Source organism: Chlamydotis macqueenii, chromosome Z (assembly GCF_036417535.1).
Source record: "Chlamydotis macqueenii isolate bChlMac1 chromosome Z, bChlMac1.mat, whole genome shotgun sequence".
Taxonomy (NCBI): Eukaryota; Metazoa; Chordata; class Aves; order Otidiformes; family Otididae; genus Chlamydotis; species Chlamydotis macqueenii.
Genome location: NC_141593.1, coordinates 14707042 through 14720300, shown reverse-complemented (window position 1 = coordinate 14720300; position 13259 = coordinate 14707042). Strand labels below are relative to the sequence as shown.

General features: G+C 43.1%; 1 protein-coding gene across 2 annotated transcripts in view; it reads right to left on the bottom strand.

The window, feature by feature from the left end:
* ZBTB35 (zinc finger and BTB domain containing 35) overlaps positions 1-12222 on the bottom strand; it is a 20977-nt gene extending 8755 nt beyond the window's left edge. Inside the window, exons 1-5 of one of the 2 annotated variants that reach the window (XM_086771144.1) lie at positions 12142-12222; positions 8286-8424; positions 6702-6803; positions 5719-5863; positions 1889-2577 (exon numbers count right to left, since the gene is read on the bottom strand). In XM_086771144.1, coding sequence (XP_086627270.1) covers positions 1889-2577; positions 5719-5863; positions 6702-6803; positions 8286-8409 — 1060 coding nt within the window. In that variant the 5' untranslated portion in view covers positions 8410-8424; positions 12142-12222. Of the gene's footprint in view, positions 1-1888; positions 2578-5718; positions 5864-6701; positions 6804-8285; positions 8425-11191; positions 11498-12141 lie in introns of those variants that run through there. The other variant, XM_086771143.1, reaches the window with a different exon arrangement.
* Positions 12223-13259: the final 1037 nt, after the last annotated feature.

The window sequence follows — 13259 nt, the reverse complement described above, 5'->3', positions numbered from 1 at the left end:
TAGCCTATAATTCTCACTTATACACCTAAAGGCTACAGAAAGATGTTAAATGGTGGGAACATTCCCCTTAATGGTTTAAAAAATGGTATGTTTTTGGAGACTGTTGTACAGTTAATGCAGAGGATGCTGAACTGCCATCAGTCTTGCAGGTCAAAAGTCATAGACTTTGCAACCAAAGGATATCAGAGAGCAAAACTCACACCACAGACCTTCACATCACCCATGATCTGGTCACATTTAAATAGTTATTTGGACCTAGGCACCAGTCAAGGGCAGATTTATTCTACTGCTACTCAAATTCTTCAGTAGTCTTCAACTTATTCTGGCAAAAGTGTCTGAAAGTGACAATTCAAAGATAATGGCAGCAATATCCAAAGGCCAAAAGACATTGTGTGACTTCTTGCACAGTGCAAATGAATGATGTGACTTCAGCTACACCTGTCACAGCAGTGATGGAAAACACAGAGAGTGTGCCAGGTGCCTTCTCTTCTCCGAGAAACACACTGGCAAGCTGGGGGCTAAACTCCTCTGACAGAGGTGACAACTTGCTTCTCCTCCCTTTCATGTGATCCAAGTATGAGTTTAGTCTCATACACGTGAGATTTTATGAAGATGGAAGACTCCACGTGTTATACTTGTTCTATGAATATGTATTTAGCAAGTACTTTGTACCCCCTGTGACATGCTAAGTTGCTTTGTCCCCAGACTCCTTCATCGCAACAGCAATCAACGTATTGTGGTATTTGGGTTATTCTGTTAATCTGCCACAAACTGTTCTCTGGAAGACTTTTGTTAAGTAGCTTGTATTTGGATCGTGCATAATGGAGAAACACTCCCTGCTTCACAGGGGATAAGGACTTGGCAAAGACTGTTTATAAATGGAACTTCTAAGGGGCTATTTGGAATAGACTGCACACAGTGTCATGTATCAGTACTCAGCAGTTCCATACAATGGTACAAAGGAGTTTGAATTAAAAGGCTTTAACAACAGTAAGAAGCTGTGAAAGAAATAGGACTGCTACCCTCCATTAAATTCTTACTGATGACTCACGACTGACATATTAACCAAAAACACCTGGAAGATCAGGACCGCATACATTCTACATTCAGTTATCTGTATAATGCTCAGTATCTGTTCAGATAGTAGACTTTCCAGTGAGATGAAGAAGGAGCATCTTAACCTCCCATATAATAAAGAAGGAAGAAGGAGCACAAGTCATTTTGTACTCAGAAGATGCTATCCAGCTTTCAAAGGGGCAGATTTCACAGTAAAAAAAAAGTGTACTATAGTCACTAGAAATGTTTTGCTGTGTTAATTAACAAAGAAAAATCACATAATAGATGAGCGGTCAAGAGCAAGGGGAAACTTTCCAAACAAGATGGTACAAGAGAGAATTGTTAGGGGATATTTTATGCCTGATGCATTAACAGGCATTTGCTCAGAAGTTCTGTTAGACAGAGAAACCCTCTAAACTGTATTCCACTGAGAAGCTCACAGTTCAGATCATATTTCAACTAGTAGAATTGTGAAAATAAAAGTAGTTCCTCGGTTTGATAATTTTGAAGAAGAAAACATGCCATAAGAACTTATTCTGAAAAAGTCTTTAAGATTTAGTAGATTTAAGAGAGAATCTTCATTAGTGCTTTTGGGTTTTAGGTGCCTGTATTTAACCACCTCAGTCCCTCAAAAGTTTACATTTGTGGGAAACAAAACAAATGAACAAACAAGAAGACAAACCAGCATTTTAGTTCTAACTAGAAGACAAGTATTTCTAGCACTCAGGACTCATGTGTTCTCTTCAGCATATTCTCCATTTCCCCAAAACATGCAAAACCCCAAAATGGTAGGGCCAAGGCCACAAAGACAGGACTATAGCAGTACTCTTACCTGTGTGCTTCCGGAGGTGCTCTTTAAAATGTCCAAAGTGGTCAAACTGCTTATCACAGTACTGGCATATATGTATTTTTTTGCCAGGCCTTTGCTTCTTGCTGGCACCACCTTCATCAAGGTGATAACAGGTGAGATGCTGTTTCAAAGCACTCTCTCGTAGGTACCTTTTATTGCACATGTCACACTTGTAACTCTCAGTAGAGTGTGTTTTCATGTGTTCCTTAAAATGGTAAAACAATTTAAATGAACGATTACATTTCTCACAGTGGAATAAATTGTTCACGTGTGACAGCTGAAGTTCCACAATTTCAATACCTTCTACCTGTTTGCACGAGGGATCAGTTGCACTATCACCTTCTTCTTGAATCTGGCATTTTCTCTCTCCCTGACGATACTTGCTGGTGATATCTGCCAACAGAGCCAACGCAGATTCATCTGATGTACCCGTTGTCTGTATGTACTTTATGGATTGCTCTGCAGAAGCTACTTCTTCAAGTGTTTCGATGCTGTCATCTTCCACTTCAATTGTCCCTTCAGCAATCTCAACCTCAATTTCAACAGGCTCAGATTCTGCAGATGGCAGTGTTTCTGTGATAACATTAGAGGTTTCAGCGATCTTCCTCTTTTTTGGTTTATTTTTGCCTTGTTCTTGATTTGATTCTAATGGTGATGAATTTTCTTTGTTCCTGTAAAGCATTTGCATAAACATAGTTAAGATCCATAAGCACTGACATAATAATTCAACGCCTAATACTGAGCTTCTGCATCCAACACTAGCTGCTTCTCAAAGAAGCTGAATGATGAATGACCATGTAATGTGTGTGCATGTCAGAAGCTAATTTCTCTGTCATCTATGCTCCTTTCAGCGTGAAACAGAATCATAGAATCAAAGAATAGTTTTGGGTGGAAGGGACCTTTAAAGGTCATCTTGTCCAACCCCCCTGCAAGGAGCAGGGATATCTCCCACCAGATCAGGTTGCTCAGAGCCCTGTCCAACCTGACCTTAAATGTTTCCAGGGATGGGGCATCACCACCTCCCTGGGCAACCTGTGCCAGTGTTTCACCACCCTTACTGTAAAAAAATTTTTCCTTATATGAAGTCTGAATCTACCCCCCTCTATTTTAAAACCATTATCTCTTGTCCTGCCACAACAGGTCTTGCTAAAAAATGTATCCTTGTCTCTCTTATAAGCCCCCTTAAGATACTGGAAAGCCACGATAAACTGCAGAGCCTTTGACATAGTCTTTGACATAAGGCTACTAAAGTGTTTTAAATAGCTCTGCTTGAATGATACAAAGCACCTACCAAAAAAAAGGCCAGTTAACCTAATCACATAGGTTTACCTAAGACACTTGTGAAATTCTCTACGTGGTAAAAAACTTCCCCGAAGGAAGGAGTTCTTTGGCCTGCCTGCTCAGAAATACAATTCAAGTCCTCCCTACGCTACTCATCTCTTAAGCTCTGGAGTGTATGCAACTGCCTGCAGCGCTTACAGCTTGTTAGAAAACATTACAGCTGTGACTTCACACAAGATCATTGTAACATCTCAGTTGTAACATACTTCAGGAAAGCACACAGCTAAAGCTGAGGTAAGATCAAAAGCTACTGGGATGTGGAAAGAGTATTCTAGTTTAACTTTTTAGGCATAAACACAACACCTAGCTCTGTTCCTGTTCTCCCTGCATCATACACACAGAAGCCCCCTCCTCCAAGATGTCAGGGATAGCATGCCATCTCAAGCACAGACAGAGCTGAGTAGGCCAACGCTTTCAAGTCACAACCTCAAGATCATCCGCAGCACTTATGTGCTTGGGGTTTGACTACTGATTATCAGTTTTGAAAATGAGTGGCTATCTTTCCCTCAAATCAGACTGACAGAAGTTGTGCTTTTACCTTCCTTTGCAGCCTGATGAATCCTTTCACGTAATCTACTCCCTATCACTTTCATGTTTTCTAGTAATAGGAGAGATAAAGCTTCGGCCCAGTATCTGTAAATCATATCTCAGAGATGTATAGCTAATGATCTAATGCAGTACACAGCTTATTAACTTGCTCAGACACAGGAAGACAGAGTAGCTAAACTCACAGTTTCATCTAGCCTGGAATAACAGATGGTTGTTTTCGTTCTAGTCTAGATTATGTGATGTGCAACTCCAACGTATTATACAAATAGTCAGGTCTATAATCATCTCTATTTCAGCTGAAGTTTCTGAAGTTTACTCCTTTCAGTCAAAGCTCTGACTGAGGCACTGTATTGCAATTCTTCCCCCTCTTACTGTGGAGGAGAAAATAGACACTGACAGTGGTACTCGTTTGCCTTTCTCAGCAAAAAAAAAAAAACCAAAACAAACCAGAGAAACCTCCACAAAAAAATCTTTTCAAAATCTAAGAAAAATGGAAATAACTAAGAATAGACTGGCTTGCATGTCTGTTCTTTAAGCAAAACATTTGTTTCCTTGTAACGTAAGAATTACAGCATTTACTAGTGATGCATAACCAACAAACTGCACAGACATTATACAACAGTGGGAAATAGTTACAGGCGGGATGGACCTGAATCCTTATTCAACAGCTCTACCAGTGCACACTGACTCAAAGTGATACTGAATAGAATGCACTTTTTCAGTTTCAATTTTCTTTTAAAATTCCTTAAGCAGACAGCTAAGGTCTGCTTTTTTTCCTCCTGAATAATAATAATAATAATTGAAAAATACATTATTTTGGTGGTACTATGCTTAATCCTAACAATGTCAAAAAAGAGTGTTTGTGGGGCTGGAGAGAAGGACTAGAAATGCACAATCCATATCTTTCCTATTAAATAAAACCCCATACTTATTCAGCTCTGCTGCCAATCTACAGAATAAGCACAGCATAAGTTAATTCAGAAATGAATGCTGATGTTGAAAACCAAGTTTCCAGTGTACCATGTCACAGAGGTTTTTTTTTAAATAAAAGTTAGCTTGGCTACTAAAAGAACTTGGGGCCAAGGCCACTCTCCTTGGCTAACCTGCCTATGGGGAGATAAAAAGGAAGCAACAGTATTTCCTTAGCCTGCAAAGACTTTTCAGCAGGTCTAGAAGAGAAAGCAAGAAAAACCTCAGTGCTGGGAGCATTTATTGCCCCTCCTTCTGCATCATGCCAGCAGAACAGTGTAGCACACAGAACGAATGAGAACGTGACAGCACTTTGTGAAGTGAAGGACGGGAAAGAAAACCAGCATGATGGGACTGGCACCTGCTTTTCTCAGTTTGGAGTTTGGTGATGGAGTACAGCTCCTGGTACTGGATAAAAGGTGCCACAGCAACATTTGATTAAGTATTATCCCAGGTAAAACTGATTATAACAGAGAAATTCATTCAAGAAGTTTGAGAAGTTAATTTTGCAGCAAGAAGTTTTAAGATCACTGCTTATTCTCTCAAATATAGCAGAAAGATGCATGAAATCAAAACACCAGCACAAGATTGTTAATGTGGTTTAATTACCTGAAGCACATTGTCACCGTACACCCAGCCGTCAATCAGGTGTGGGCAGTCAGATAGCACAGAGATCTGCTATTAGTTACCACAAAGTCACAGCCCTACTATGTCTGCAACATTTACCAGCCACGTCACTCGTCATTGAGTTCCAGCCCAAAGAATGTGACATTCATTTTTCAGCCTGTGTAATTTGGACCCGTGTCTTATTGTAGAAGAGTATATGGTCCCACACAAGTTTAGGAGGTGCCAGAATAAGGAACAGCACTGCAAAACAGCAGCCAGCTCTTTTAAAAGGATTCATGTGACTCTACATTTCAGTGACGGGAAGAAAAAGAGACTTATGTGCTTACCTGATTTCAAGTGCTTTGATCGCTTCTAACATCTGTAGATACTCAGCTGCTTTCCAAACATCATTTGCTTCTTCCTCACCTTGGACCATTAGTTTTGCTGTATAGGTGAACTCAATAAGGTGACGAAATGCCATGTTACTTACACCTGTATACAGGCAAGAAAAACAAGTTTCTTTTTAGCAGTTCCTCAGTCTCATCTATCTGATGAATCTTACACCCTTGCTAGCTCATTATTTTGCCCACAGTACTGCAGCTGCCAGTTTCATAACAATGACACCCTTAAAAGGCTCATGTTAGAATAAAAAGTCTATGATAGAAACATGTGAATCTGGAACAAGTACAGAGTTATGCCATGACGAAGATAAAAGGAAAGTTACGATGGACAAAAAGTTGTTTGAATAATAAAAAGTATAGATTTAAACACAAAAACAATATCTCTCTCAAGAGATCTCTGAGTGGCAAGTCACTGGAGACTGAAATATTCCTCTAGGAATTTGCTTCCTGCCTACCAGGCAAGTATTGCTCCATGTTTATCCTGTTCTTGCATCCCAGCCAAGGCATCTGCCATTGGTCATCACTAGCATCCTTTTTCATCTGACCAGAACGGCTGTAGTCAGGGAAAAATTGTATGTCACATTGCTAGTCCTAAAAATATACAGCACCTGCCTGACCTCCATTAGCCAGGTATTGGGAGTAAGAAAGAAAAAAAATAAAAATAAAAAAAGGGAAAACACCATGCACAGAACCTCACACTTTCTTGTCCAAAAGATTTAATTCAAGATTGTTCTTTTTCTTTTTAATTTTTCTTCAGGGGAAGTTTTTTTCCTAGTGGTGGTAGGTGCCTTAGAACAACTCAAGAGCTGAGATCTAGAAAGCTAAGTGATATGACCAAGTGTGTATGTAAGCCCATACCAAGTATACTACATTCATTTCCAGCTTGGGCACACAACTCTGAAGGTTTTTATTTGCACAAACCAAATTACCTTCAATCTCCACCAAGGGCTCCTGAGTGAAATCTTGAAAGAATTTGTAGAAGAACTGGCTACAGGCAGCAAGAACAGCCTTATGAGCTTTGAAATGATGACCTGCAAAAAGAGATAGAAATTTTAGTCTAGGATGACACCTTCCTCACTTATAGTGCAGAATAAGTGAAGACGCAGAAAACAGACCACCCAGTCTATAAATCTATTCCAGCAGCATATAGTTACTTAGTATGTGTCCTTGTAACGTGATACCACCACAGCTAGCCTGTCCTATCTCACACAGACCCTTGCTGACATCACTGACCTTGCTAAGGCTCTGTAACTCAATCAACTGAAGGACTCACTCTCTCCAGTGTTTCTCTTTTCAGATATTTAAGTTATAGGAAATTCCTATGCAAACTTTTTCCTGTATGTCTTGGGCTCAGCTGTCAGGTTTTATCTAGGTTTACCCTTGGTTTTTTTTTTGCTTTTACAGACTGATATATTTTATCACTACTTCCGCCAGCATAAACACCGCTGCAGAACAGAAGCAGTTCTGCTCTGTTCTTCCTGATTTCCAGACTGTGTATTCCCCATCACTTTGTTGCCTTCTCCCTGGCACAAGCGTGAACATTCATAAAGCTCCGTGGGACAGGGATAAGAAAAGCAACATAGATCAGAACTACACAGCTGCACAGGAAACCAGCTTTGAGCTCAACACACGGATTTGGTAAAAACAGAGCAGGAACAAACACTCAGGATAAGTTTCGTGCAAGCGCTGTCAGAGAAACTATGACAATTCCTAAAAAGTAATTTTTTTTCTTCATTTGCTTACTTTTTACTAATCCAGGCTGTGTAGGACCCTTTTCCTTCAAGTGAGTTCTTGCTATCCTTTTAAAGATCAGGTGGTACTCCTTTAGCTAAGTCTGTCCTAGCGGACACTACCTATTTTCCTTGAAGTCCTCACTGGTTCCAAGATATGTTTGGGATAAGAAGCAATATTAGCTGATTTATCAGACACTACCTTTTCTAACGAGATAATAAGCACTTATTATCATAAGTGCTTTTAAACTAAAACTTATGTCATCATCCTTTTAAACTAATACTTATGTCCTTAGAACACATACAAAATAAAAGTGAGTGCTCCTACTCTATTTTAACTATATATTAAAATAGTAGGCAGATACCAGAGAAGCAAGAAGTAAATCTTATTTCAACGTGGTTGGTTTTTTTTTAAAATGCAATATTTGTACAAGTTCTCTGCATGCAAACAGTCAACTCCAGTTAGGGAAAAATATTTTAACAGTGTTTTGGAAATCGTTAGACAACCTGTTAAATAAAGCACAGCAGTTTCAAAGTGGGCTTCTATCTGAAAATATTTAGCCCCTTGTCTAGAAAAGCAGAAGGAAAATTATTAGTCACTGCTGGAGACACTGTTCACTCCATGATTTAAAGTGAAACTCTGTGAGTAACTCGCACAGCAGTACAGAACCAAGAATTTGTTACCAGCCCAGTTTGACAGCTGACCTGTGACAAACCAAACGGCTTCCCAGCACAGCTTTGAAAATTCTCTGTATACCAACTGGTTCTCAGGCTTGTACGTACCATCGACAATCAGAGTGATATCTGTAAACTGATCCTGCTCACGTTGTTCGTTCAGTCTATCCAAAATAACTTTATAGTGTTCAGGGAATTCCTGGATACATTCCATTGTTTCTTCGGCTTCCATAGTAAAAGGACGAGTCTGCAAAAGATGTAGTATTAGAGTAAGAATAGCGTGCCACTCAGTACATACTATGTTCAGGCAAGTTAGTACACAAACATGAGCTAAGTCACACTTTTCAGGAACTACAAAACCAACAAAAACACTACACTGTCTTGATTACAGGTTTACCCACTTTTAGTTGACAGGTGGGAAACGGCAGGGCTAATGATGTGGAATATCGCCTCATTTATACACATGAAAAAACAACCTAAGTGAGTAAGTGTATTTCTTTATTCTACAGATTCAGCAGGGATCCACCCCCCTCAAAGCAAATACTGCAGGGCTGTTAACACCTCCACAGGTAAGTATACAACAACATCATAGCAGCATAATGTCAGAATCTTCATACAGTTACTTCTCTCAATTCTACCAATGCACTTGGCGGAAGAACAGTTCTTAAATTTTTTCACATTTGTCACCTAGTAAACACAAGATGTTTACTTCCTTTAAATAAGGATGTAATAAAGCAGCACTTTTCAGCTTCTGAGTACATAAGAGTTGCCAGTGATTTCCTGTGCTGTCACACCCAAGAACAAAGAGCATCTTATTCACACAACCTACTTACACTTCTCCCCCTGCAAGGTGAAATACTCTTTGCCAGACTTTTGAAAGAGACACATATATGTAATCTGATGGCCCTTCCTCCCTCACTTGTACCATAAACATAGATGGGGGTGGGAGCTGCAGAGGTTCTCAAACCTGAAGAGGGTTAGCAGAACTTTGCCTGTAGATGAGATGCAGATGCTAGTTTGCTGCTTATGCAAAAAGAACCTTCACAGAGAGTCCAAGTGCTTCAATGAAAGCATTTCACAAATTAACTCCTGGCAAAATGACTTCAGATCTGTGCAGCACTCATCTTAAACTCCCACGTTCAAACACCTCACACTGAGAATGCCACAGAAAAAGCAAAGACATTTCAAAGTCACATTAGCACAGAAACATTGTTTATTTTCACAGTCTAACTCACTTTGAAGAACATGTGGTTTCTGATCAGGCTTGAAGGAGTCTTAAAGGAATTTGAGACATACCCTTCACCATACTGTTACACTTAGTATGGACAAAAGGAAGAACGCTAGTAGAGCAGTTAGTATCAAACCAAACACTGAATATAGAGACGGAAATTTCAGAAGTGGCAAAGAAGCAGTTTTCTTCAGAATGCTAGAAGAAACTAGAGAGCAGGTGCTCCTTGATTTCCAGGGCAGATTCTTTTTGTGTGCGATTGGAATTGGAAAGTCCTGAGTGCAAAACGGTTCCTTACGTGTACTAACCACATCTGAGATGATGCCACCACACTGGCTAACTCCCCTGTGCAGCTGTGTAAATTCTACTTCACTTATAAGAAACACACATACGGGTATGTGAGCTTTGAAAGAAGTAGAGAGGAAAATTACAGAGTTAAGATAAAAGCAAAATAATTTTCTTACAACTAATAAACATCAAGAAAATTGTGGAATTCCTATTTTCACCACAAAACACACTCTTTTTATAATGAGGGTGGTGGAACCCTGGCACAGGTTGCCCAAAGAGGTTGTTGATGCCCCATCCCTGGAAACAGTCAAGGCCAGGTTGTACAGGGCTGATCTGGTTGGAGATGTCCCTGCTCCTTGCAGGGCGGTTGGACTGGATGGGCTTTAAAGGTCCCTTCCAAACTATTCTATGATTCTATGAGTCTTTCTTGCATCTCAGAGAAACCGACCCATGTAGAAGTCATTTTGCAAAGAGCATAAAAAAAGAAGAGCAGGAGCAACCTCTTATAGAAGTCTAGCTCTACCTGTTGTTACTGCTTTGCCAAGCAGATGCTAAAATACCTATCAGGGTCTTAAAGCAGACAGAGGAGACCAGCCTGTGAGGGCAAGGGAGAAGGTGAACTGGAAGGGAGTGGATATTGCTGCTGCATTCACTTCACCTCATCTGTCATGACGGTTCTAAAACAGATGACCAACAGCTCCAGCCGTTCTTCTGTCTTCTATCCCACATAAAGTCTCACACGGGAAGTTGTTAGCCATTTACCTGGCTGTTTAATTATTCTTGCCCATTTTTGACACATAGTGAAAGGACAGATGGCTTGCAGTTACAGCATAATTCCTTAAAATAACAAAATTTTGACCTCCTACTCTCATGATTTCCACCTACCCCAATACAATTTACTTCCAAATTGAGTATTTATAGGGATATATCACCAAAAAAGTTTCAAAATAATACAGTAACCTCCTCCCTACCAAAATCTAAGAAGTTTTTTAAAGTTTCTGTCTTTCTCAGAACACTCAAAAAACATGAGTAAGAAAACACACCTTATGATAGCTGGTTTATTGTCATGAATTAACATAGAACTAATAAAGAGAGTGAATTTATCTAAATGCAGTTGCAACACTCATTGAATATTCTAATTTTAAAACCTCAGTGATCCTGCAGAAAAAAACTCCAACAGAACAGCACATATTCAATAAGAATGACTACTTTGGAGGAAGAAGTGGAAGGTACAGTCGAGAAAACCAAGAAGCGAAGGAGGGCAGACAGAAGTGATCCACATTGCTACTCATTAGTAGGCTAATAGACGAGTGATGGAAACTGGACTACTTCAGTTGTTTTCCTTTATTTTCCTGGAAGATGCAGTCAACCACCAACTTAACCTCATCAGCTTGAAACACCGGATGCATCTCCCGTGATGCTACGTGCAGATCTCCTGCATACTATGTGCAGATCTGTTTTTATAAATCCACCTCAGTGAAGCCATCTTATTACCAACCTCCTGGACTACAACAGGAACGCCCTCTATTTCAGGCACTAGACATTTATTTTCTTTGCCTACACGGACCACACACCAATGCAGGCCGAGCAGCGCTACGGCAGTTCCGATGACCCGGCGGGGCAGACTGAGCGTCGGCCAAACCGCCGCCATCTCCGGGAACGGGGTACTGCAGAGCTGTCTGGCGGCCATCAGCTGTGGTACCTTCCAGGTACCACCGGAGCGAGGAGTTCTCCCGCACTTTGCTGCCTGCTTTTGCTCACAAACGACAGCGGCGGAGCAAGGCCGGCTGCCAGCCCCTCGGTGCCCCCCCGCCCCCGCCCCCGCCAAGGCCCAAAGCGCCGCGGGGCACGAGACGCCTCTGCCCCCCCCCCCGACAGCGACCGCCAGGCGGCACCGTCACCCGCCCCGCCAGCACGCGCCGCCGCCCTCTCGCCCCGCCCACCACCCGCCGGCTCCGCCCCCGCAGAGCCCCCTGCGGCCGCGCGCGCGCGCCTCCTCCGGGCTACAGCCCCGCTGCCAGCCACTGCTTCTCGCAGCCCAGCCGCAGCCCCATTGGCGGGCGCTGATAGCAGTTAGCGCGATCTCCGCCAATCGTAAGGCGGAGCCAGAGCCCGCCCTCGTCGGAGGAGCCAATGGGCGCCCGCCGAGTCCCAGGAGCGGGAGAAGCCGGAAGGCCTAGCCACCGCCGCGTGCCCGCCGGGCACGGGCGCTCCGAGAGCGGTGCGGGTGGCCGCCGGCGGGCGCGGGTATCCCCAGGGTGCGCCCCCGAGGAGGGCACCCGGCCGGTGCCGGCCCGAGTCATCCGTTTGGCAGCGCCACCGCCTCGTTAGTGGTTATTACGTCATCAAAGCGCGCATTAAATCGATCCCTTTTCAATTCCCGGCCAGGTCGCGCCCCAGCGGCGCAGCGCCCCGCGGGGAGGGAAGGCGGTTCCGCTAGGTACTCACCGCCAGGAGCCCCTCGCCCCGCCGCGCCCGCTCCGCCGTTACCGCTTCCTGCTCCCCCAGCACGCTGGAAAGCGGGGCGGGCGCCGGCCAATCCCGACTCGCATTCCCGGCCTGCACCACGCGGAGGAAGTGACGGCAGAGTCACCTTTCACACGACAGGGCGCGCAGGCGGTGGAGGCGGGGCTCTGCTGCCCCGTGCAATTCTGGGAGTTGTAGTCTCTCTACGTGCGTCGGTGCGGCGCGGATGGCCTTCGAAATGGTCGTCGCGAAGTGGTGGCAAAATGGAAGTGCTGCCCGGCGAGGCTGCCATTGCTTCCCGTGGCGCCTGGCCCTCTCGCTCTAGGCCCCCGCAGCTGAAGAAGAAGACGGGAGAGCAGCAGTGAAAAGCTCCGACGGTGCTGCTGGGTTGTGGGGCCGCGGGAGAAGGCCGCAGCCAGCCCCTCTGCTGTCCCGCCTGAGCACCAGCAACACGGAACTCGAGTTTCTCTTCTCGGCCAGAGGCCTCAGGGGCATCCCTCATCAGCCAGGCTCCCTGTGTTGCCACCAGGTGAAAACGTATTCATCCAGATAAGCCAGTACAATAATTTAACTTGTCAAAGCAGACACAACGGTCCCCCTTTTGACAGCCTGTGCGCCAGTCACTGCCGCATGCAATGGCTGTGTGTCCACATGTCGTTCTGTGAGTGAACGTGTTTATCAACCCCATCACTTTTCCCTGGTGCCAGGTCTACATGACTACCTCTGCAGTGTTCATCCTCCACTGAAAGGGTAAATGCCTATGAAGTTAAGGTAGCTGTTCAGCATATACATTGTACAACATCAAACAAAACAGAAATAATAGACATTCAGTCAAGTTCAGATTAATTTTTACATACTCTGTAATGCCTGAACTCCTAAGACTCCGCACAGTGTTTTATAATACAATAATGCAAGAAAATTTTATCAATACTGATGGTTTGTAATCTGAAAAACTTCTGAAGTAAAATCTGTGGCACTTTATTAATTTATTTATTGCTTAATGACCTTGCTAATGTAACCATATCATTGTTGTTGTTAGCAGCTCTGCTCAGACAATTGTTTTCAGTCTAGGAGTCTGCCACACCTATTTTTGTTTTCTG